Raw genomic sequence first — 24,246 nt, 5'->3', positions numbered from 1 at the left:
CCTGCTGAATTAACCAACCAATCTACTCTTAGCATTCCAGTCATTACCTCTCAACACTATGGCCAATTCCCTACTCTAAGACACTGCCTCCACTTTAAAAATAATTCTCTACTATGTAAGAGAGAATTGAAGCAGAGCTTGAAATAAAAATGAATATGGCTTGATGGAAGAAGTCACAACTAATATCTACTCAAAAAAAAAAAACTACAAAATCAAATATATTATGAACCCAAGCAGGAACATTAAGATCACATATCCCAACAAATTAATACTATAGATGGAAGAAACATGGGAATATAGTATTTGAGTGCAAGAAACTAAAATCTTAAAGTAATAAATATCTCAAAATAGTTATAAAATAATTCAGAGTGAAATGATATTACCCTAATTAGAGAGCCAACATTAAGGACAAATTAAGGAAATAAATGAAAAGAAAGAATTGCAAGAATAAAAATTACTCAGAATTGTTCAGTTGGGACTCCTGCTCCCCCTTGCACAAGCTGGGAAATCCTGTTTGCCCTACTTACTCCATCCCTCCCATGCTGAGAAAACTCTGAACAAAGGAATGCCATCCAAGTGCATGCCCAGGGACCAAGCTGGGCACAGTCCCAGCTCCTGGGTGGCACGTCATCACCTCTTGCCTAAGATCTATAAAACCTCCCTGCCTTAGCCTGGGCATGTGACTTATTTGGCCCTGCTTTTGGTGCTGGTGAACCTGCCCAGGAACCACGCCCAATAAACCTCAATTTACCAGTTTTTAATCTAGTCTGATCTGGCTGTTTGCATCAGCAGACACATATCAAAAATATATAAGATAAAATAGAATAGTTATCTACAGAAGTGGCCCAAAAGGCTCTTTCTCACTACAGGTAACAAAGTGAGGTAGACCCAAAAGCTCTTTTGCTTATTAATAGTTACCATTCACTTGCTGGATACCAGACATTAAGCTATGTGTTTTCATATACATTACCTCAAATTTCTTTTTATTGAAGTCAGTTCTGTAAAATGCTAGTTTTAAAAAAATGTGCTCAAGGAGATAATCTATACCTCCATAAGAAATTAGGAAAGCAGAAATTGTCAATGTTCATGGCCTGGTCTAATATGAGAGGACACCAAAAATTGAAACTATCTAGTCTGAGTAGCAATTGTGCTCATAAAGAGAAAGATGTCACACTAAACTGACTCAATGCTTATCAAGAAACTAAGCTTACACTACCAAAAGAGAAACATAAACACCAACCCAGCCTCAAACCTTTTGATCTATAATAGTGTCCTGACTGCAAGATATGCTAAGTGCAATGATGGCACAAAGCTTATGTGAGTAACTAAACAATATCTAATTTGACATAAAGCCCAGTCTATGAGATGGAACGCATACCCAGCACTGCTTGTGTGATCAAGAACCTGAGACTAGATAGATATCCCAGGAACCTAGGTTAAAATTAAATACTTCTGTACTAAAACAAAACAAAAACATGTAGTAGTAAAATGACTCCTAATGACATTCTACTATACTCATAGATCAGTGCCTTGCTCAGCCATCATCAGAGAGGGTTCCTCTTGCAGCAGATGGGAACAAATACAGAGACCCACAGCCAGACATTATGCAGAGAATGAGAGACCTTGGAGCACTCAGCCCTAAATGAAATGTTTCCTTCAAATCCTTCCCCTCAGGGCTCAGGGAACCCTGTGGAAGAAGAGTTGGAAAGAGTGTAAGAGCCAGAGGAGATGGAGGATACCAAGGAAACAAGGCCTTCTTAATCAACAGGACTGATGCACATACAAGTTCACAGAGACTAAGGCAGCATGCACAGGACCTGTATGGGTCCACACCAGATGGGGTCCTACAGCTGAAAGGAGAAGTGGGCATATGCCCTCATCCATAACCCAGAAGCTATCTCCAACAGATAAGCAGCTGCAAATGAAAATTTAATTTTCTCCAAGAGATTCTCACTGGGGAAACAAACTCTTAAGGGTAGGCTGCATGCCTAGCAGTATATGACCAACAGAAAACAAAACTGAGCAGCATCTTTGCTTATCTCAATGCCATGGCAGAGCTCTTTTTTATTTTTATTTTTTCTCATCTTTTACTCTATAGGTCTTCTGCATATATATTATGGCTTCTAGTTTTGTGTTTTTATGAGATTGAGTGTGCAAATGAGTGGGTCTCTGTGTCTAAATCTAAAGGCTCTTTGTGCCTTTTCTTGAGCTCTTTTTCTTCTGTTTCTTCTGATCTATTCCAATGTGTTTTTATTTTATCTTATTTTATTATATCTTGTTTTATTATTATCCCTTATAAGCCTGTTTGTTTTCCAGTGGGAAATAGAAAGGGGGTGGATCTGGATGGGAGAGGAGTTGGGCAGCAACTGGGAGGAGTAGAGAGAAGAGAAACCATAATCAGGATATATCATATGAAAAAATGTGTTTTCAATAAAAGAAAAATATAAAAAGAAACTCATTATAATTTGCTTTGCCATATTTGCCTACTGGAGGAAAATGCACTGACTGAATATTAGATGCCACTGTACCCAGTACTTCCTAGTGTAAATTAAAGGACTGGCACTGTATCGTTCACACACCAGCACTTGTGAGGCCAGGTACAGTAAGTGTCCTCTAGCACTAGTCAGTTCTTTAGGGGAGCCAGAGAACAGGTGGCTCATGGAGACTGAGCATGGATCCCCAGGACCCATGAAAATTGAGGGCATCCAGAATGCCAGCCACAGAAGGCTGGAAACAGGATGATTCCAGGAGCTCCTGAGCCAGGTAGCCCAGTCAATGATGAATTCCCTGGAGTTCATTCAGGAAGAAACTCTCAGAAAATAAAGTGGAAAGCAATTTGGAAAAGCAGCCAGTGTCAACCTCTAGCCTCCACATCCGCATGTCCATATGTCTAGACCCACATGAACACATCCACACAAATACATCCACATGCCATCCACACACATAGATTGACGAGCAGTGTTGCTTCTCACTGGCCCCAAGACTGAACATTTGTACATTACCATACAAACTTACATAAGTCTAAAGTAAATGAATTTCTCTAAACCTTCCTACCATTTCCTTCTTAGTTTTTGCTTTGTTGTTATTTTGTTTTGTACTAGGGACTGCACCAAGAACTTCACTTATATTAAGCAAGCATTCTACCACTAAGCAACATCCCAAGCCTTCTGCCATTTTTTCCTTTTTTAAATAGAAAAGTAAATATTCAGATTTCTATTTTTGGTAACTAGCAGTAATAGCTGCTGTATAAATTTCTCTAAATATTTTTAACATCGGCATGATTCATTATAAAATAAATCAACAACCATGACTTCTTTTTCTCTAAAAGAAATGTGAACAGTACATTATATTAAACAGAAAATTATTTGATATGATATACTAGAAATAAGTCATTATTTTAAAGTCTATTCACCTGGCTTAGCAAAAACCAGTTGCCTAAATGATATATAAGTGGAAAGTTCATGGAGCAAAAAATAAAAATGCCTAGATTCTATAATTTTCAGGTATACTTTTGAACATGTCTTTAAAAAAAAAAAAGATACCAAAACTGTGAATGATACAGTGCAATTTGCAATGGTTGCATTATATAAAACAGCTCTCAAAAGCCCTAGACACTGGTTACTGCCTGCCTCTTGGGGAAGGAAAAAAAAGAGAATGGATGTGGTAGAGAGAAAACTTATCTTCCACAGCACCCTTTCTGCAATGTGCTTTTTCAGATATAATGTTATTACCTAACGAAACAACCCTTATGAGACAGCTTCTTTCTCTTCAGTAACTACACATGACCTGGGCAATCAATTTTCTCCATTTTAAAATGAAGTTACACTAAGTCTCTACATCTCCATCTACATTTCAACAGAATTATGGCTCAACAAGTATACGTGAAATGCCAGCTGACAAAAGAAAACCATAAGCCTTACTTTGTGGCAGTTTATATCATGTAATTATTTACACTTCTCCCTGCAGTTTCCATGAAGGCTGTAAAAAACAGCAGCGTAATCAAGAATCTGGAAGAAAATTCAGGTTTGTAAACTTAACAATGTTTTCCTTCTTTCTATTCTGTACCAAGTAAATTGTGGGTAAGTGCACATCCAAACTATTGCCTCCAACATACACATCCCAATGAATGAACAAATCATAGATGTACATACAAAGAGGTTGACTTTTATGATAGTTTAAAATAAATCCTAAAATAAGAAAATGTTGAAACTCACCCTTTTTGTACCCCCAGAATCTCCTAAAACCATTTATAATCTTCTTAAACAGAAGATAATAACAGAAGAGATAGCAAAAGTAGAAAAGTATAAAGATAGTACTAAGAACAATAGTGTATGAAGAAGGCACTATAAAGAGACCAAAACTCAGCTGCTTCCTTGCAAGGCAAGGAAAATGGGAAGAGGCCTGGTGGTTCATTCATTTATAACCATATATGCCATTGCTTCAAACTGATGGACAGTCTTGGTCTCCAAAGGCTAGATTTTATTCACAAGGACAGCAAAATTAATATGAATGCAATATTACTAAGAGTAAAAGTGAAAATAAACAGAAAGGCAGATACTGGAAGATCAATGGAAGAAGACGTCTCTGTGGACTAGAACAGTCAGGAACAGATTTAGAGAAGACAGGCTTCGAAGTCTGTATGATCAGCAGAGGGATGGTGGCACCAGGAACAAAGGGAAGAAATCAACAACAGGAATCTCTTCTAATATGATGAAGCAGTAGTAAGATGATGATTCAGTTTATCATGGCTTGTTTCTAAGTAGTAAGTTCATTAAAAATGTTCAAAATTATTTTCTCAAATTTTCATTAGAGAATGATGGCATGCTAGTAATAGATTTCAGCTAACCACTAGGGGCTGAAGAAAGGGCTCAGTGGCTAAGAGCATTTGCTGCTCTTCCAGATGAGTTTGGGTCCTAGTGCTGCACACACTGAGCAGCTCACAACCACCTGCAAACCCGGCTCTAGGCCATTCAACACCCACCATCCAGCCTGATGATACACACATGCATGTGTACATATAAGCACATACACATAAATACAACTAAAAAATCTTTTTTAAAGAAACTGACTGTGTAATTCAACTACAAGATCAGCATGCACCTAGATCCACTTTTTAATAGGGCAGAGCCCTAGGCACGAGAAAACTGTACTTACACAGAATGTCTGGCACCCTTTCCCAGTGTTTTCTTGCAGGTACCTCATATTATTTCCTGTCATAACCTTCATACTCAGAAATCAGCTCCACCCAAAAAGCACAAAACCAGGAAATCAAGTGGTGCCAGTTTTCCATTAAAATTATGTACTGGGCCTGCTGAATGAAATAAACTCTGGGTTTTTACTACATGAAAAAGAAAGTCATATAAATTAATATAAAACAACATGCCGGGCAGTGGTGGCACACGCCTTTAATCCCAGCACTCGGGAGGCAGAGCCAGGTGGATCTCTGTGAGTTCGAGGCCAGCCTGGGCTACCAAATGAGTTCCAGGAGAGGCACAAAGCTACACAGAGAAACCCTGTCTTGAAAAACCAAAAAAAAAAACAACAAAACTCCCTTCGATCTTTGTAATCTGTTGATCTTAAAAAGTAAAGAAAAGGACAATGTATAAACAAGTATGGGCAAAATACACAATACACATTGATGGTGCTCACTGTGAGAGGGACAAAGAGTGGGTGTGCTACTGTTGATTACATACTGGTAAACCTTGCAAGAAATTTCCAAGTGAAATTTCTCTCTAGAATGTTAGCAGATAGGTGAGAAAGAACAGCATGTATAAAAATGCCATGAAACAAGTGATGTCCTCAAGTCAGAAAATATACTCTAAACTTAAACTCTACAGTTTTTTGTTATACTTTAAACACCTAAGCATACTATTACATTTATTATCATTTCCTAATGCTTTGCTGGAATGTGGGTTGGTATAAGGAAGCCTGCTTGGAGGAACAGGATCAGTGTTCACAAAATTAAATGCTTAAAACTATAGTAAAATGTTATAGTTATAATACAGTTCAGTGGTACAGCAATCTGCCTTGTGTTATGTGATGGGGATATCAGGCCTTTATGCTAATTTTTAATGATTAAGTCAAAGTTAAAACATAAAAGAAACCATTTTCAAGGCATTAGAGCAGAAAATTATAAGCCCCCACCCCCAATTTTCTATAGCTCCTGTAGCTTTACTCTGTCTTCTAACTCATGTCTATTAGCATTCTATCGCTGAGCTTAAGTTTTAGGGTCACAACTCATCCAAAAACTTACTCTACTGGGACTTCCCACACACACAGTCTCCGGGGATTCTTCCCTTTAAAATCGGATATTTAAAGTCAGTCCCCAAAAGTGGTAGCTCAAAAGGTATGCAGGGTTACACTTCCTGTATTAAATGAGTGGAGTTCATGACACGGAGTTGCTGACTTCTGAAAAGTCACTCGCTGTACCTTCCTGAGGACCTTGGCCTAGGGTAAGCAAGCTCCTTCATGTCTTGCGACAAAAATATCCATCTGAACTGTTGTATTGTTCAGCTCCAAGATCAAGGCAAGTTTTATTGCTAGGTTTTTCCTTCAGAAAGGTGGAACAAGGAAAGAATAGTGAAGTCCAGAGGAATGTATGTGGCAATGTATGACCCTCGTTCTAACATCTAAGAATTCATCAGCCCAAAAGATGCAGCTCTGAAAAATAAAACTAGCATATTTCAGTCACTTGTTCAGCCTTTAATAGCATTTTTTCCTTATACTCTAGCTATGGTTACTAATTAATCACATGGATTATACCCTACTTAAGTACATATGTATGGTGTGTGCTGTATATGAGTTTTAGGAGTATATGTCCATGCATGCACACACAATGACCACAGGAGGATGTCGGCTATCTTCCTCTGCTTCTGTCCATCTTATTGCCTTGGGACAGGGTGTCTCATTGAACCAGAAGTTCGCAATTTGCTAGGCTGGCTGGCAGCTACTGGAATCAATCTAGCTATTCCCACTTCACAATATGGGGTTACAGGTACCCCGGCCTTTTCTACATGGGTACTTGGAACTCAAATTTAGGTCCCCGTGCCCTGCCCCTACTTGATGCTGCCTAAGCTGAAACACAGGCCATTCCTTTCCAGTCAGAGACATAGAGACTGTTCATGGAAAACACCTACAGTTCAAAACTATGGGATTCAACAACAACAACAAAAAATGTTCATTCCAAGAACATCAACATATTGTTTTATTTAAAAAAAATAAAATATTTCTCTTTAAAGGAGTGGTCTTTTAAAGTAAGTATCAGAGATTTACCTCAAAAGCCCTCTGAATAAAATGCATCAATTAACTCACATCTCATGCTACTACAATTTATGTATGTGTATTTGATATTACCTTAAGGTAATATCAAATACACATACACACATGTATAAGGAGAGGCAGACACAGAGATAACCAGTTCTTGTTAGACACCATTTCTCAAATGAACCATTAAAATAGAAACAGAGAAGCTAGGTGTTACCCTAATCACCAAGGAAACCAAAAGAACGCAAGAGGTAGCAGATACAGTGACTCTATTATTCTAACTGGTAATTCTTCAAAACCTGTGGCTTCCACATCTACATCAGTACTAATAGACCCAAAATGTCTGCCCTGGGCAGTCTCTCCTGACCACTAACCTGAATGTTCTAGAGAAGAACCTCAAACTCAACACGTTGAAGTTAATTCATTCTCTTTCCTCCTCCTGAATTCCCTACCTTGGAGAATTCTGCCCAACCAAAATGCCTGAAACTGGAAATCACCAGGGTTCGTTTCTTATCTTCATTGTCCAGAAAATTCCACTCGTGAAATTGTGTTGGCAGCCTTCTTTTTGTCTCATTGCTATTGCCTAAATTTTGCCATTTACACATGTTTACAGGGCTGAAGCTCATTCATAATTAATTTTCCCACCACATACATCTTTTCACTCCACTCCACATCTGTCTCTTCAGTGCTATGAGAAGACCCCATTTAAAATCCTTCAATGGCTACTCCTAATCTTGAAAATGTAATTCAAAGTACTTACTGGGTCTATAACATCTCAATTTGGCCACTGTCTAGTCCCATATTCCTTCATTTAATCTAAATGTAGTTTCTAATCTCTTAATCTAAATCTGGTAATTTTTTGTGCCTCTTTTAAAACTCAAGGATAAATTTAGGAATTAGAAGTGACTTTCCCAACCCCAGCATGCCTTAAGATTACACCTTGTGTCCTTACAGTGAGTGCGCTTACTCCTCTTTCACAGCACCTGAGTCCACCACACAGAAAGCTGCGCTCAAGATGTCTATAGATGAATGGTACAAAACAGCAAAAGCTGTACAAAACATATCCCATGGAATGGCTTTTGATAGCTGAACAACTAACTGCTGGGGGTGGGGAGTGTTAAGCAAGACATGGTGGCACATACCTATAATACCAGCATGTGAAAGACTGAGGCAGGAGGATTTGAGTTCAAGTCCTGCCTAAGTAGCACAGTATGTTCCACACCAGTCTGGACTATATAACAAGATCCTGTCTAAAAATCAAAACAAAGAAAACGTAATTCACTTATTACTGTAATACTAACTTCACTGTTGATACTTTAAAGTTTCTTTCACCTTTTACTCATTAAAGTTTAAACAAATTTTTAATCCCTAAAAGGGAAATAAATACCAAACTTCAGACACAACTTGTCTGACAAGTAATAAACTCTTTCATTAACATGATACAAAAGTGTGCATCAGTCAGGAATCTGGGTTAATTGGATCTAGCAAACACCTGTTTGACTACATGCCTAGGCTACTACCTATGCATCAGCAGCAAGTAAACAACTTACTGCACCACCCTCTAACCCCCACTACACTGCAGTCCTAGTGGTAAACTTCTTATCATGTATCATAGTCCCCAAACAAAACTAGTTTTCTTTTTTGCTTCCAGATTTTTTTGATGTGTTCAGTATAGAGGTAGACATAGTTTTACAGTCTTTAAATAACTAAATTACCTTTGCTGATAAGAATTCAAAAGAACCCAGCTAGGCAGTAGTACCACACACCTTCAATCCCAGCACTCAGTCAGAGGGGGAGGCAGGCGAATCTCTGTGAGTTCAAGGCCAGCCTGGTCTACAGAGTGAGTTCCAGGACAGCCAGCTACACAAAGAAATCCTATCTAGAAAAACAAAACAAAAAACAAGCAAATAAAAGAAAGGAATTTAAAAGAACCCAATTTCACTGGAGTTGAAGATAGGAAGCTGAAAGGATCTGGGCCTGTGATTAATGACAGGAAGTTTGTAACAGTTTTTAAACACACAACAGGCATATTGATCCAAAAATCCAAAGTCAGAAACTTTTTGAGTGCCAATGACAACACAAATAGAAAATTCCAAACCTGACCTCATATGATGGATCACAATAAAAATGTAACCACATTAAAAATACTAAGTAAATATCTCCAGGCTATCTGTCCAGTGTCAATAAAACCCAACCTAACTTCATTTTTTATGTTAGATCCCATTATTAAGGCATCCTATTTAATATGCAAACATCTAAAACCCAAAAACATCCCAAATCTAAGATGCTTCTGGTCTCAAACATTTGAGACAATAACTTATACACAGCATCACCCGCCACCACCAGGTATCTGTTGTTTCCAGTTTCACCTGGTTAAACAACCACCCACTAACATAATCCAAGAAACTGGCTTTAGAGAATTCCTTTAAATACCAAACTCCTCTTGCACTTTGAAAGTAAGATATGTATTCACAGCACTGCAGGCATTCTGTAGTGTAAGATACAGCAAATGGTGATTTGTGTCTTTATATAAACTCCTTTTACACAAGATGAATAACCTTCCTCTACAGAAAAGTTGAGGTCAACTAAGAAGAATGACTATTTCTAAAGCAGCAGTTCTCAACCTGTGGGTTGTGACCCCTTTGTGGGTCAAAGGACCCTTTCACAGGGGTCACCTAAGACCATTGGAAAACACAATTACATTACGATTCCTAACAGCAGCAAAAGTATAGTTATGAAGTAATAACGGAAATAATTTTATCGTTGGGGGTCACCACACATGAGGAACTGTATTAAAGGGCTGCAGCATCAGGAAGGTTGAGAACCACTGTTCTAAAGAGATCCATCCACAGCCGAAGAGATTGCTCAGTGGTTAAGAGCACTTGATGCTCTTCCAGAGGACTCAGGTTCAATTCCCAGCACTCACATGGCAGCTCTGTTCTTTTCTTCCCTTCCTTCAACCATCTCTTAAGAGCTGTTATGTGCCAGGTATAGCACAAAGCACTGGCCACACAAAGACAAGGCAACACTGGCCTGTAAATACGTTCATGCACCCACAGTAACATTACCAAGAAAAAGGAGTGGGAATGATGAGTGGAGAAAGGGAGGGACAGAGGGACTTCACATTGTACTGCTACCAAGTTACTGCGGAAATACTTTCTAGCACCTAGTTTCTGTGGGAGTTCATGACTTAGAATGATACACTGTTGAATAAGATATTACCAGTCAAGAAGCAAACTATCAAGTGGTTCTGCCAAAAATGGCATCAAACTCCCGCTCCACCACACCCCAGTCCATAAATAACATTTGCTCTAACTTAACTGCTGGTGTCTTGGCTTTATCATAGATGTTACATCTGACTTTTCACTAAACAGTTAAGAGTAATGCCTCCTCAAAAGGCAACGAACAGCAAATGGCCAGGAAAGATAACCACAGAAACTAGGTGCTAGAAAGTATTTCCGCAGTAACTTGATAGCAACTTCAGTGATCACTACAAGTCACAAGTATTTTTTGACTATTACATGAAGCAAAGAAGACTAAGTATATTAAATGCAATACAATGTGGTCTTTGTATATACTGCATCATTAATTTATAAAATTCCCACACCAAACCTATGTTGATAGTTTCTAAAATTGTTTTATAGACAAGAAATTTCAAGTTGATAAGTAACCTGCCCAAACTACAAAACTGTAAATAAATAAGCCAAGACTTGAACTTGAACCCTAGTTTGCAAACTCCATGCTTTAACAATGACATCATTCTCTTTTCACTAAAAGAGCAGAATGGTGCCAGGTACATCACAGGCACTATATAGTATCTGTTGTGAAAAGAATGACTAACAGAATGGAAAGCAGCTATCACAGCAAGTCAAATTCCAAAAACACAAACAGAAAAGCAAGAACAATGCCTTTAGAATGTAGGGTTCACTACTCCCTATGGTGGGATGCCTCGCTCAGCCCTGATACAGGAGGGAGGAGCTTGGTCTTGCCTCAACTTGATATGCCATGCTTTGTTAACTCCCATGGGAGGCCTTAACAGGGGAAACTGTGGTTGGTATGTAAAATAAGGAAGGAAGGAAGGAAGGAAGGAAGGAGGAAGGAGGGAGGGAGGGAGGGAGGGAGGGAGGGAGGGAGGAGGAAGGAGGAAGGAAGGAAGGAAGGAAGGAAGGAAGGAAGGAAGGAAGGAAGGAAGGAAGGAAGGAAGGAAGGAAAAGCAAGAGAGAAATGGAGGGTTCACTAAATTGCCAGCTTAAATTATACAGTGTAACAGTGTGTCTGGCAAATAGTAACAACTTGTTACAGAACAACCGAAATGCTGCTATAGGAAACACAGGGACATTTTCATTAAAATAGCAGGATTTTTATGACTTTACAAAGCCAAAGATGGAAATGCATCAGACACTTCAAAAGGAACTGCAAACGTTGATCAAAGGACTCATATTTTCTTAGTATGGTTAAGACTATTAATGTATTCAAGAACATGGGCTACCTTTAAACTAAGGTTTTCATGTATATTAGAATCCTTATATTCTAGCACTATCTTTTAAATAATACTCTCAAAAGATTCCTTCTATTGGGGCTCAGGAGCATGTTTTATGCTACTGACTTTCCTAAGATGATCACATGACAGGACCAGCAGAGAAAAACCTGTCCAAAGACTACTACACTATAGACTAGCCAGCAACCTATGAAGAAACCTATCATGACAGAAAAATTTGCTAAATATACCTAATTCAACCAATCTCACTTTCCCTTAAGAGCCTGACAAGCTACATGAGAAAGCAGCTAAAAAGTGCAGAAAAGACAGGAAGCAGAAATAATGGGCAACTACAACTATATCGAGAAGACATAGAGTGAGATATCTTTTTTAAGTGAGTCTTAGAAGGGCTACAAGAGAAACAATACTTTTTGCTGCCAAGACAGCAACACCCAATCACTAGATTTCCCCCCAATTTTCGTATCACCTACGTAACGGAAATCTAGTGAAGCCAATTTAACTGGATTTCCACAAGACCTGGCCACTTCCTTCTCCCTTATGTGACCCACATAAAACTTTCAGAAAAACCTCCTCGCCTTACCAGATACAAGCCAGACAAAATTATGTGCTTGCAACCAAAAAGGAATGAAAGATCCTGACAGCTTCTTTACTGAGTGCACATGTACTAACACACCAGCTTCTAGACATTAGACAAGCCAGGTGGTGGCTGGCAAGCCCAGCCTTCTGATTCCCACATCTATTTTGCAGCATCTGTGGTTTACATACTATATTACTGAGCCCTAGTTACCTAGTCTCAGAGCTCAAAAAAAATACTAAACCTTAAAAATGAATGACTTGGGGCTGAGGAAATAGGTAAAGTGCCTAGTGTGCAAGCATGAGGACTGAGTTCAGTTCCCAGCACCCACATAAAGTCAGGCATGGCAGCCTGTGTATGCAACTCCAGTGCAGGGGGTGGAAGTTTGGGAAAACGGGTGGAGTCCCCTTGGATAGGCTTCAGTCTATCCAAACATTAAGAGCCAGATTCATGAGACACCCTGTCTCAAAACATAAAAGTGGGTAGAAATCCTGATGTCAACCTCTGGCCTGCATATACAGACACAGACACAGACACAGACACACACACACACACACACACACACACACACACACACACACAAATTAAAAACTCTTCATTATAAATTCCATACTTCAATATTAACAAGAGCTCCAGAGCATTTACTAGAAATGAAACTATATCCTTTAAAAGCTTCTTGCTCTATGTGTGCATAAATGCATGTGTGAAGATTTTTGTGGTAAGTGAACTGGTTTTCTTAGAATCATATTGAATAAATGTTGATAAGTCAAGGTAGTCAAGCACAAAAATGATAATTAAAAAATATGAAAATATCTTGTGGAAAAGTAAGACCCACTGGCCTATCTCACACCCTGAATCCTGTCCACACAAAGGATAATGCTAAAATATTCTCAGCATGATGCCCACAGATGCCCAATAGGCAGCACACCGTGGAACTGAATATAGCTAATAAGCAAAAACTATGAAAATAACTCCCCTACAGAAACTCCTACTTCCCTAACTACCTCTCTGTAAAAACTAGAGGACACTCCTTTCCCTGGCCACACCCACCTCACCCTGTAATCCAGTTACTGTGCTCATTGTGCCTAGTGCCTCCTTCCTTTCTTATCCCATTCAGAATCAGAGCTACCAGTCACTGCCAGCACACACTGTGAGTTCAGGGCTGCTAAGGCACCTTTCTACTGAACAAGAATCTCAGTTACTTCTTAAAAACATTTGCAGAGCTAAGAATGTCTGACTAAATGATACAGTTCTGTTTCTCAGAGCTAGTTTATTTTCAATATATTCCCAGATAGTAGGTAGCAAAGTTCCATATTCAAAACCTAAATTATAATGAAAACTACATGCACTTAAAGTACATTCTTACATAGTAATATCTCATCTAAACAGAACATTATTAGATACTCTCAAAGTGTTTCCAGATTATATGGAGCAGTAAAGGCAGAAGCTGGTTATTACTGCTCAAGCATCCAAAACAGGCTTTTTGTTTTCAGAGAGGTGGCTAATTTAACCATATCATTCTATCACTTAGACATTATTTCATTTGCCATAAATATACCTCAGCTACTAGACACAAGCTTTTGAGTACCAGAATCATCATGAAAGGTAACCTCAGCACTCAGGAGGCTGAAGGGGATAATCCTGAACCCGAGTCCATCCTGGACTAAATAAAATAGCAAGTGTCAGGCCAGCCTAAGGTACATAGTGAGACCCTATCTCAAAATAGAGAGGGCTAAAAAGGCAGTTCAGTGGTAGACCTCTGTAACATAGGCCCTGAACTCAATTCCAAGCCCCACTACACAAACAACAAAAGCAGTCACATTGCTTTAGTTTAAGATCAAAGATTCACCTAGGCCCTCAGAGAAGCAAACTGAACCAACAAAAGCTCCAAGGTCAAAAACAGTTAATGACTGCCACTGGGCTTGTTTCTTTATCTCTTTACAGCGCCTTCACCAGACATTCCCAACTCAGATAAATAGTGTGCCCCTGAACAATCTATTCTTTCCATAAGTGAATGACTTCTTTCGAACAGTACTACATATCTATAAGGCTTGTTTTATTTTTAAAAATGCAACAATGTTATTTAATATTTGTTCCCAGTCAGTAGTTTGCACATGACCAAAAATATTTGTGTGACAGAGCAGATGCCAATGAGATTTTTAAAACGAATGGTTATAGGAGGGCCATAAAAACAAAGCTTAATTTACAATGAACATGCTTTTTAAAACTCCCCAGTATCTTATCAAGAGAAATGAAAAAAAAAAAAACTGTAAGAAAGATAAGCTACTAACATCTGATTATTAAGTACAAATGCAACAGATCTAGTGTGTAACAAAGTTCTCTTCCAATGCACAAGTTTCCATCTACACTTAATTTAGTAGTAATAATAAAGTTCCTAACTGACTATGTCGTTCAAGTCTTTTCTAGAAATAACATCTAACATTTATGATAACATGCCAGGTACTGTTCTCAGAATTTTGCATGTAGTCTTTCTCTTCTGAAAAAACCCATTAAGTAAAATACACCACTCCTATTTTATAAGTGAAATAACTAAGGCAGAGAACGTTAGTGTAGACTTGCAAAGGTCACAAGGGATATAATTTGTGGACCCAAAATTTTACCAACTACTCTAGCTCCAGCTCATTGTTATAAGCTACCAGTAAGATGACTAAGTAGTGAATCTCTCTGCATTTGATAAAATGTGCAAATGTTAAGGTTGTGTCAACTAGGGGTGTACACTTTATTTCCTAGTAGCTATGTGGCATAAATATGTTATTGAACTTTTCCAATCTTCAGTTTTCTTTCTATAAAATGGGAATAATGAAGAAACAGGTCTTATGTCACAGGTCTATCAGTAGGGTTTAGAGACATTACATATGTGATGTGTTAACAGAATGTGTGGTATACAAGTACAGCATAAATATTATTAGCTATCACTAGGACTTATCTTCATTTTCACAAACTCTTCTTAAAGGTAGTATTTCCTAAAGCAAATCTCCCCAACACTAGGATAATAAAGAGACCTAGAACCACACATGGTAACACACACCTGGACCCCCAGCACTGGGGAGGCTAAGGGAGAAGGATTGTGAATGTGAGGCCAGCATAAGCTACAAGGCAAAACCCAAGAATGTGTTAGGCACTGTAGCAACTTACAGTCAGTCCTCTGACATCAAAAATATGCAATCAAACCAACTAATTGCAGAACAGACACAAATACCAAAAACTATCTTTGAGCTTTTTTCCTAACCAGATGTACCTATGGTTTCTAAGTTTTCCTTTGCTTCTGAAGGTGTGGTAGCAAAAATAGGTGGAGAAGCTTGAAAACTCCCTCCCAAATTCAGTGTGAAACATTGAAGCTTCAGAAGAAAATGAACTGCATGCTCTTATCCTTACCTCCCCCAAATGATTTAGCTATCTGGGACTAATGGTCTCTTTTAATCAAACAGAAGGAAAAAGGGAAGGTAGGAGCTAGAAGCTCAGAAGAAAGAAATAAAGATGCAAATTAGTGAGGGGAAAATTAATTAGGAAGGGAAAATACTGGTTAATAAGTTTAAGGAAACATGTTGTTATTGTGCATTTTACCATGTGTCTATTGCCTCAGAAACCAATTGGCTGCTTCTAAGATTGTCTATCCTTACATATTTAGCTCATAAAACCAGAGTATAAAGAAAAGCACAGTGCACAGGAGGACTTTTATCTAAGAGCAGAGCCAACATCATACTGTGTATACTACAGCCTGGCTTTGAATCAGCTCTCAGAACCATGGCTAAATCGTAATCCTCACAGACTGTGGATTCCATTAGAGAAGTAGCTTCTACAACTCCAAAATGAGGATCTAAAACATTCCTGTGGCCACAGCAGGAAACCTAGGAACCTAATTTCTAAATCATAAGGCCATTTCCATGTTGTCTTCAGTAGCCATGCTATTTGAAGACCTTTTGCAATGTCACACCAGGGAGTGATATTGTGCCTGTTTCCATACATACCTGCCACATACCTATAGGATAACTCCCTGTTCTCACAACATAAAGTCATAGCAAACCAAAAACAGCTGTCCTCTGTTGCATCCACAGTTTCAAAGCAGAGCAGAATTTATTGCCTATAAATTAATATAATAAATAATTTCTTTAAAAATGTGAAAGTACTTTTCAGCAGTAAAGCAGCCTGTGCAAACCAAGAGCTCAGTTCATACAAACAAAACTATGTTAAAAATTAATAGAGAATGTTTGTCCAGGGGGTTCTTCTCAAAGATGAACAACAAATCCACCTGTGTATTCACTGTCAGTCTGATGAACACTTGCTTACTGTCACCCAGACCTCATTCAGTTCTCACCTGCACTATCCAATCCAGCCAAGGTGAAGTATAACTGTGTCTGTTACTGTTTCTGTTCTTGACTACCCTCGGGAAGAGAAGGTGTCTTTAGAAAGGAAGATAAAGTCTTGAGAAAAATTCCTTTAAAATTTCATAAAGAGAGGTCTATTTCTTTTTTACTAAAATCTGGGTCACAAAAGATGGACAAGAATTCATTATTTTCAATTTTACAGTAGGAATCATATATTATCTAAAGCAGTCGTTTAAAATTCCCCTGCCTCTACTTCCTAATTGCTGAGTTATAGACATGTGCCATCATATCTGACTTGGAAAAAACTCTTGATCAAATAGCAGCTAAAGTGGATATAATTTTATAACCAGAGACAGGTCTAAATATAAATGACCAGTTTGGATGACTACTAACTCACTTCACAGTACACTAACAGGAAGTCATATGAACATTTGTTCATATAGACTATGTGCAGAAATACTTTCAAATACCCTTATTTGTTCTACACTGGTCCCAGTTTAGCCTGTTATGTCTTCTATGACAAAATGCCCCCACCTTAGGCAAGTCCTGACACAGCATCGCTTTTTCCATAATGGCCTAGAAAAAAAATCTTCTGAAGACACATGTGTTTTCTACTTATAAGGTCCTGTTCTGTGGCACACAGAATAAGGTCCTTTAAGGGGGAAACATACTGTAAATAGCCCTGTGAGGGTAGTAAATAAAGAACTTCCAATGTTGTCTCTGCCCTCCAACATCAAGCTATTTTTCTTTCCTTCCTACCATAATTAACAAGTCAAACAGACTGGAAAAGGTCAGCAGAGTATGTATTGTGTGTAGGAATGCACAAAAAAATAACACCTTGCAAATGTCAAAAATACAGGTTTAATAATGTGCAACTAATGAAGATGGTTTATAAATTAAATGCCACCTACTACACATTTGGTCCCTAAATATATTATGCTATTAGTCATTAAAGTTAGACCTCTAAGTACAAATTCTCCATCTGTGGAAAAGTTATCTGTTTTTAAATTAAAGAGAAATCATTACTTCTTAAAAATAAAACTATCAAGATATAATTCAAGTGTAGCTGCTCATAGTCACTGAGTAAGTTTGATAATAAAACATTTAAATTTCAACCAATGTACCTGTGTTGAAGCACATTTAGCTGAAATAACTTTTAGTCTGGTTTATTTTCATCACATATAGTACATTTTTCCAACAAAAACATGTACATTCAATATAGAACATTTCCAGCAACAATTACAGTCTTTCTAATTTCCTTTCACAGTATATTTTAGTGCAAAGCACTGAGAAGGGTAAATGTTTTTCTAACTATAGAAGCATTTTATTATGACCTTCTAGATCTTCAACATTTAAAAATTTTTACAAAAAGTATACAGATGGACAGGGTCCATTCTAAGTACAGCTGTGAACCTACATAAAAACATGGTATATTTTCTGCAGTACCTTTTAAAATAATTTGACACAAATTACTAAAAAATAAAATATTCCCTAAAAGTACAAAATATTGATACACAAAACCTGCCCAAAATTTCATAAAGATAAATGTATTTCTTTTTTCCTAAAATCTTGATTACAAAAGATGGACAAGAATTCATTATTTTCAATTTTACAGTAGGAATCAAATATTATCTAAAGTGGTCATTTAAAATTTTTCCTTGGGAGAAAAAAAAAAATTAGGATGGACACCCCTATCTTCCTTTTCCAGCAACATTTAAAGAAATAAACTAGAAACACAAGAAGTGGCTGCATATGGATTGTCTGCCCCTATAAAATATTAGTAAGCTATTTATTACCTTCATATAAACATTAGTAAATGTGTGTTCTTTAAAAAAATAGGAACTGAGAAATAAGATCGCATCTATCATTAAAGTGCTTTATATAAAATTTAAAGAAAAATAGGGGAATGTTTAATTTTCATAAAAACTTCTGATGTTTACAAATGATAAATGTAATAATGATCTATGCATAAAATGAACTGGAACTTTCTTTGAAGTATGTATTTTAGAATAAAACTTTCAAACATTTAAGTGCTAAAGAAAAACTCAAATATAAATGGATGCAAAATAATTATAAATATTCAGTAGGCTACTAAATATTCATAATATATTGATACTAATTTGTCTTTTGATCCTAACATACTTTCTACAAAAAAAAAATCATATTTACCTATACAATCTAGATAAAATTTTGCATGTAAGTGAAATAAACTTAAACCACTAAAAATACAAAGTTTCTATCAATTAAAAACTATTATTTTCTTCATATTGTTGATCATTTTAATCAACAAATTATTTGGAAAGCAAAATTCCCAACATTTTTGTAGAAATTGTAGACCATATATACAGGGTCTATGAAGACAATATAGAATATCACAGCTACTCGAAAGTGCTGGAATGGGCATTGCCTTAGAAACTGGTTAGATGGTTATTGTTTTAGTCAGAAATCAGCAGTTACAGTTGAAAATTTATGAAAATGTTCTTTTTTTCCTCATAGTACCATGTGAAGACGTTTAGTGGTTCTAACAACTTAAAGTCTTTCCACAAAAATGAACTCCAAACCTTTTCGTACATCACTTGAAGTTATCTGAGGAGAAATAGGAATAAATGAACACTTTTGAGTTTACCAATAAAACCTTGGTCTTAAGTTACACAACAGTAAATGACTTCTAAAGGACGGCTTCATCTCAAGTTTGCACACTAGTAAAACAATGTGACAATCAAACCACACTAACACCTAGGCACCCAAACTAAAAGACCTTTGCTCTAGAGCCTGTATCTCAAGCATGTTTAATACTAAGTACATTAAATGTCTCATTGCAAGGGGCAAAGGTGCTACAAGCAAACCCTAAAATATCTAGACTTACGAAAAACAAGTATTGGGAGTCTACTCCTTACTTTATATTGCATTTAAAAATCTTTAATTTGTTCCAGAACTTTCTTTAAAAAGTAGAACTGTTCTTTCTTCCAAATGGGAGTTTTGCCTTCCGTTTGCACTCACGCTTCCCCCCCCTCTCTCTCACACACACACACAAACACACACACACACACCTACTGAACAATACTAACTACGTTGAAATGATCACTGATAAGTTTATTAAACAGAAAGGGAAACAGGAGTGTATGTACCTAAAAAAATCTTTCCCCTATAGATCAAAACTTAAAAACTCACTAACACATACTCCCAAAGAGAAGAAAAAAAATTCAAACTTTTGTTTGCTAACTTTTCCCCTTCCCATGGAAGCTAAAAGTAAATAACAAGTGCTAATTCTTCTAAATTCCATCTGGGGATTTTTTTTTTCCTAAGTGATACACTTTATTTAACCTACAAATTTTTATAATTACAGTGCCTTAAAATGTTTTTCCTACAATTATCTCCTTCATAAATTCATTCTGATATACTTAACTTTCCTACAATGCGTGAGAATTAGTAGATTAAATAAAATTGGTAGACTGAGTCAAATTAAACCTGTGCAAGTTAGTTCAACATGAGATTCTATGTAAACATAGACCAGAATAAATGTACTTTACAACGTTAAAACAAAAACACTGACCCTGTGTCATCTACCTACAACTACATTGCATTGTCCTCTGGAAGGCAAGTTCTGAGATTAACTTTTGTTCCCAAGCTACTGGAATAAAGGTCACTGAGAGATAAAAGCAATAACCATCCCTCTTGCAGTTCCTACTGCTATATGATTTATCAAAGAAAGTGTTAAAATGGAACCAGCTATAAATTATGGCCAAATGACTTTTTTTTTTTTTTTTTTTTAGTTCGATGAGGGGGAGGGGGAACAAAACTCTGTAACTGTTCCTCACCAGACAAGAGCCTTAGATCTTGTACTTCGGCCTTTGGTTTTGTTTCCTTCAGGTGAATTGGTAGCATTTGCCTTATGAGTTTTCTTATGATGTTCAAGGTAAGTCTTTTTGGCAAATGCCTTTCCACATTTATTGCATCTGTGAAGAGAAAAGTTTTTTGTGACTTTCACTTCAATACCGACGTCAGCTACTTCATACTTTTTACTAGGAGAATTGGAAGTGCCATCATGTTTTGAATCACTGTGTTTCGCTTCATCCCTTGAAGGGCCTCTTTTTGCCACTTTGTTTAGAACAAAATCAATAGGCTTTTTTATAGCTCTGATTTCTAAACTGGCTGTTATTTTCCCAAGGTAGCGAGATGACTTTTTATGAACCACAGTTATATGTCTTATCACATCACGTTTCCGACGAGTTTCGTAAGTGCAGAGAGGACACTTGTAGAATTTAACATAAATGTTATTTCCATCTGTGTGCAACTCAATGTGTTTAGTCAAGTTCTGCTTGGAAGTAAACTGGCGTTTACAGAGTTTACAGTAAAGTTGCTTAAAGTCAAAGCCAGCTGAAAGTTTTGGTTTCCTGACTTTTTGCTGGCCACCTGCAGCTGAAGGACTAGCTGATTTAGGGCTTTCAGAGTCCTGTTTAACTTTATTCTTCTGTGTTGCCGGTGTGTTCTTTTTCTCATTTGAATGGTTTGTTCCCTTTAATTCATTCTGTGGAGAATGGGCAATTGAAGGGGGTGAAGATTCCACAGACTCTGCTGGTTCAACTTTAACTTTTATTTCAGAACTGCTGGCAGTATTATTCGGGCCTTTCTCTCTCTTAGAGTTCACTCCAGAAAGAGTTATCTTGTGGACAATTTGCATATGTCTCTTAAGCATTATTTGTGAACTGTATTTCCTCTTGCAAAGGAGGCATTTGCATGCAGTTAAATTGTATTCAGCCTTTGAAGACTTTTGTTTCCGAGTCTTAAAAGATTTTTTAGGAGAAGCGGAATCCAGGAACAAAGGCTGCCCAGGCTTTGTTGCTATATCAGGAGTAATTGAATCCCTCCTCAGTCCTCGATGAACTTCATCAAAATGCCTCCTAACATTCGCCTTTGTAGCAAATGATTTACAACAAACCGGACAGCTCCTGCTTAATGAAACTAGAACACTCTTACTGCGTCCTTCCGAAGACTGGTTTGGAGCCTTCCGTGTTTCAATGTACTTTTTCAGTTCCTCCATCTTTTTCTTGTGCACTTTCCGAATGTGACGACGGACTCCTCGTCTAGAATTGAATTCTTTTCGACAAAGACAACATATCAACTGGTGACCAAGGTCAGAACTATCAGACGTTTCCACGTCAGCCTGGGATTCCTGAGGTTGCTCCTCAGAGGGAGGTGCAGCTTCATCTACAACAGTCTCTACAGGAGGAGGCTCCACAGCTTCCACCACATCTGGATCTGTGTCTGGGACTGCTTTTGGCTGCTCCGTGCTTGTCTCCTGTACTTGCACTTCAGTTTGTTCTGGGGTACTGCTCGACTCTGTGACTTCAGCAGGGTTATCAGTCCTTGAAATATATTGAAACACTGCATTCTGATTGGTTTCTATGGGTTCTAGCTTAATAATATACTCTCTCTTGTCCACTCTTGGATATATGGCTTCTAGGAGATCATTTATGGCTTGGCTTTGCTTATCATTTACATCAGGAAGGTCTGTTAAGGGAAAAAAAAATTGTTTTTAACCTGACATGATTAACCTATTCTAACCCTCTAATATTTTAAAATATATAATGAAGTTTATCTTTTAGTAGTACGTTTCTTTTTATAGCATTATCTACTTTTCAGCATTTTATGAATATAAAACCTAGTTATTAACTAAATTAAAACTTTGCTTTAATTTATCATCAGATGAAAAAGGTAAAATATGAAGCATTACTTCTAAGTTCCCTTATTATAAAATACATAAGCACATGGATAGTCCTAAAGAATAAAAATACTCTTATTTATAGTCTGAAAATTTTAGAGAACCAAAGCCAACTCAAGTTCTTACAACCTGGGATGGATAAAATATCAGGAAGGATGCTATTATATATAAATAATTTTTAATACAATATAATAGTATTCTAGCTAATGTAAGTCTAATAAAAAATGTAACTTAATTTTACTGGGACAGTTGAACATCTCACGGAAATAAAAAATGTCTGCAAGCCAACATAAATGGCTTGAGGTATAAAAACCCAGTCTTTTCTCAACATGACAAAATTTTACTGAAACAACCGGTTAGAAACTATTAATCTACAAATAGAGCTAATTTTACTTACTTGTACAATAGCAACCTCCTCTATAGGCAACCAAATAGTCTGCTGCAACAAGACTGGCTGGCATCCGTTATGTTTCCACATACAACTCTAAAATCTAGTTACAAATATAATACTAAATCTAGTAACTATTTAGAAATCAAAACATAATCCATTGTAGTTCTTCTAATCCTCTTTCCCTTTTTCCTCATTTTTCATGGGTGTGTTTGGGTGTGAGTATGTTTACATGTATGTGTGTATGCATACAGAGGCCCAAGGTTGATGCTGGGAGTCATCCTCCATCAACATCACCTTATCCACTGAGGCAGGTTCTCTTAATGAAACCTACAACTCCCTAATGTGTCTGCCTGCTTTAGCGATTCCCGTTTCCACTTTCTGAGGATGGACTTACAGGCAGGCCACAATGCCCACCCTGTATGTATGGGGGTTTTGGAGACATGAACTCTGACCTCAGCCTTGTGTGACAAGAGCCATTCTTTGTTTTTGTAAGTAGTAAAGCAGCACGGTAATACTTTCATAAAAGTATATGTAGAACTGCCAAAAGAAAGTACGTGTAGAAATGCCAAGAAGAATGCACAATAATCTGGCAAGTCCATTTATAATTTACACTATGTAAATTACCTCTACATCCTAAATATAATGAAAAACATCAAGAAATAAAATACTACTTTAATTAAAATGTTAAAATTTTAAACTGATTCCTCTAGAATACCTTTTAATTTATAGCTCAATAATAAAAAGTTCAGTAAGCTCAAATACAAGTACATAGATTGTCTTAAATAATAAAAAGTGGCCAGATAATGGTGGCCCACACCTTTAATCCTAGCACTTGCAGGTGGATCTCTGAGTTCGAGGCCAGTCTGGTCTACAGAGCAAGTTCCAAGACAGCCAGGGCTACACAGAGTAACCATGTCTTGAAAAAACAAAAACAAAAATAAAAACAAAAAAAGAAAAAGATTTAAAGACTAAAAATGTTACTATTTTTAGTCTCAAAGTTGTAGACTGGCAAAACCAACCCAAAGTTTCCATAACCCAGGATGGATAAACACCATGAAGAATTATCTTATAAATGAGTTTCCATAAAATATAACCATATTCTTCATGTAAAAATTTCTAGACAAATATGAAATATTTATTCAATCTATACCCTATAGCACACTTTAACATAGTTTGATATTAATTAAAAAAATACTCCACTATTCAGTTTTTGCACTATATCTCCTTACCAAAAAACTTAAAAATAAAAAAGATGAGTTGAGAAATGCAAAAGATCCAAAATATATCTATGGTATCAGGCTAATAAGATAAGTATCTCATTTTTTTTAAGTCCACAAAGTTTAAATCCCTGAACAAGAAAAAAGGAAGTTACTTAGTATTACTATGTTTTAAAGAATGAGTTAATTCTTTAAAGTAAGAAAATAATAACACTGTACATACTACTTATTTATT

The 24,246-nt window shown here is 37.0% G+C and overlaps 1 protein-coding gene across 4 annotated transcripts in view; it reads right to left on the bottom strand.

Annotated features, from left to right (window-relative positions):
* Znf800 (zinc finger protein 800) overlaps positions 1 to 24,246 on the bottom strand; it is a 48,529-nt gene that overhangs the window by 7,709 nt on the left and 16,574 nt on the right. For 2 of the 4 annotated variants that reach the window (XM_028866242.2, XM_028866241.2), the window contains exons 5-6: positions 20,500 to 22,192; positions 17,524 to 19,267 (exon numbers count right to left, since the gene is read on the bottom strand). In XM_028866242.2, the coding sequence (XP_028722075.1) occupies position 19,267; positions 20,500 to 22,192 (1,694 nt within the window). In that variant the 3' untranslated portion in view covers positions 17,524 to 19,266. Of the gene's footprint in view, positions 1 to 17,523; positions 19,268 to 20,499; positions 22,193 to 24,246 lie in introns of those variants that run through there. The other 2 variants (XM_028866237.2, XM_028866238.2) reach the window with 1 other exon arrangement.

This window comes from Peromyscus leucopus, chromosome 3 (assembly GCF_004664715.2).
Source record: "Peromyscus leucopus breed LL Stock chromosome 3, UCI_PerLeu_2.1, whole genome shotgun sequence".
Taxonomy (NCBI): Eukaryota; Metazoa; Chordata; class Mammalia; order Rodentia; family Cricetidae; genus Peromyscus; species Peromyscus leucopus.
Note: the sequence above shows the minus strand (reverse complement) of the source record. Positions and strands in the feature narration are given on the sequence as shown.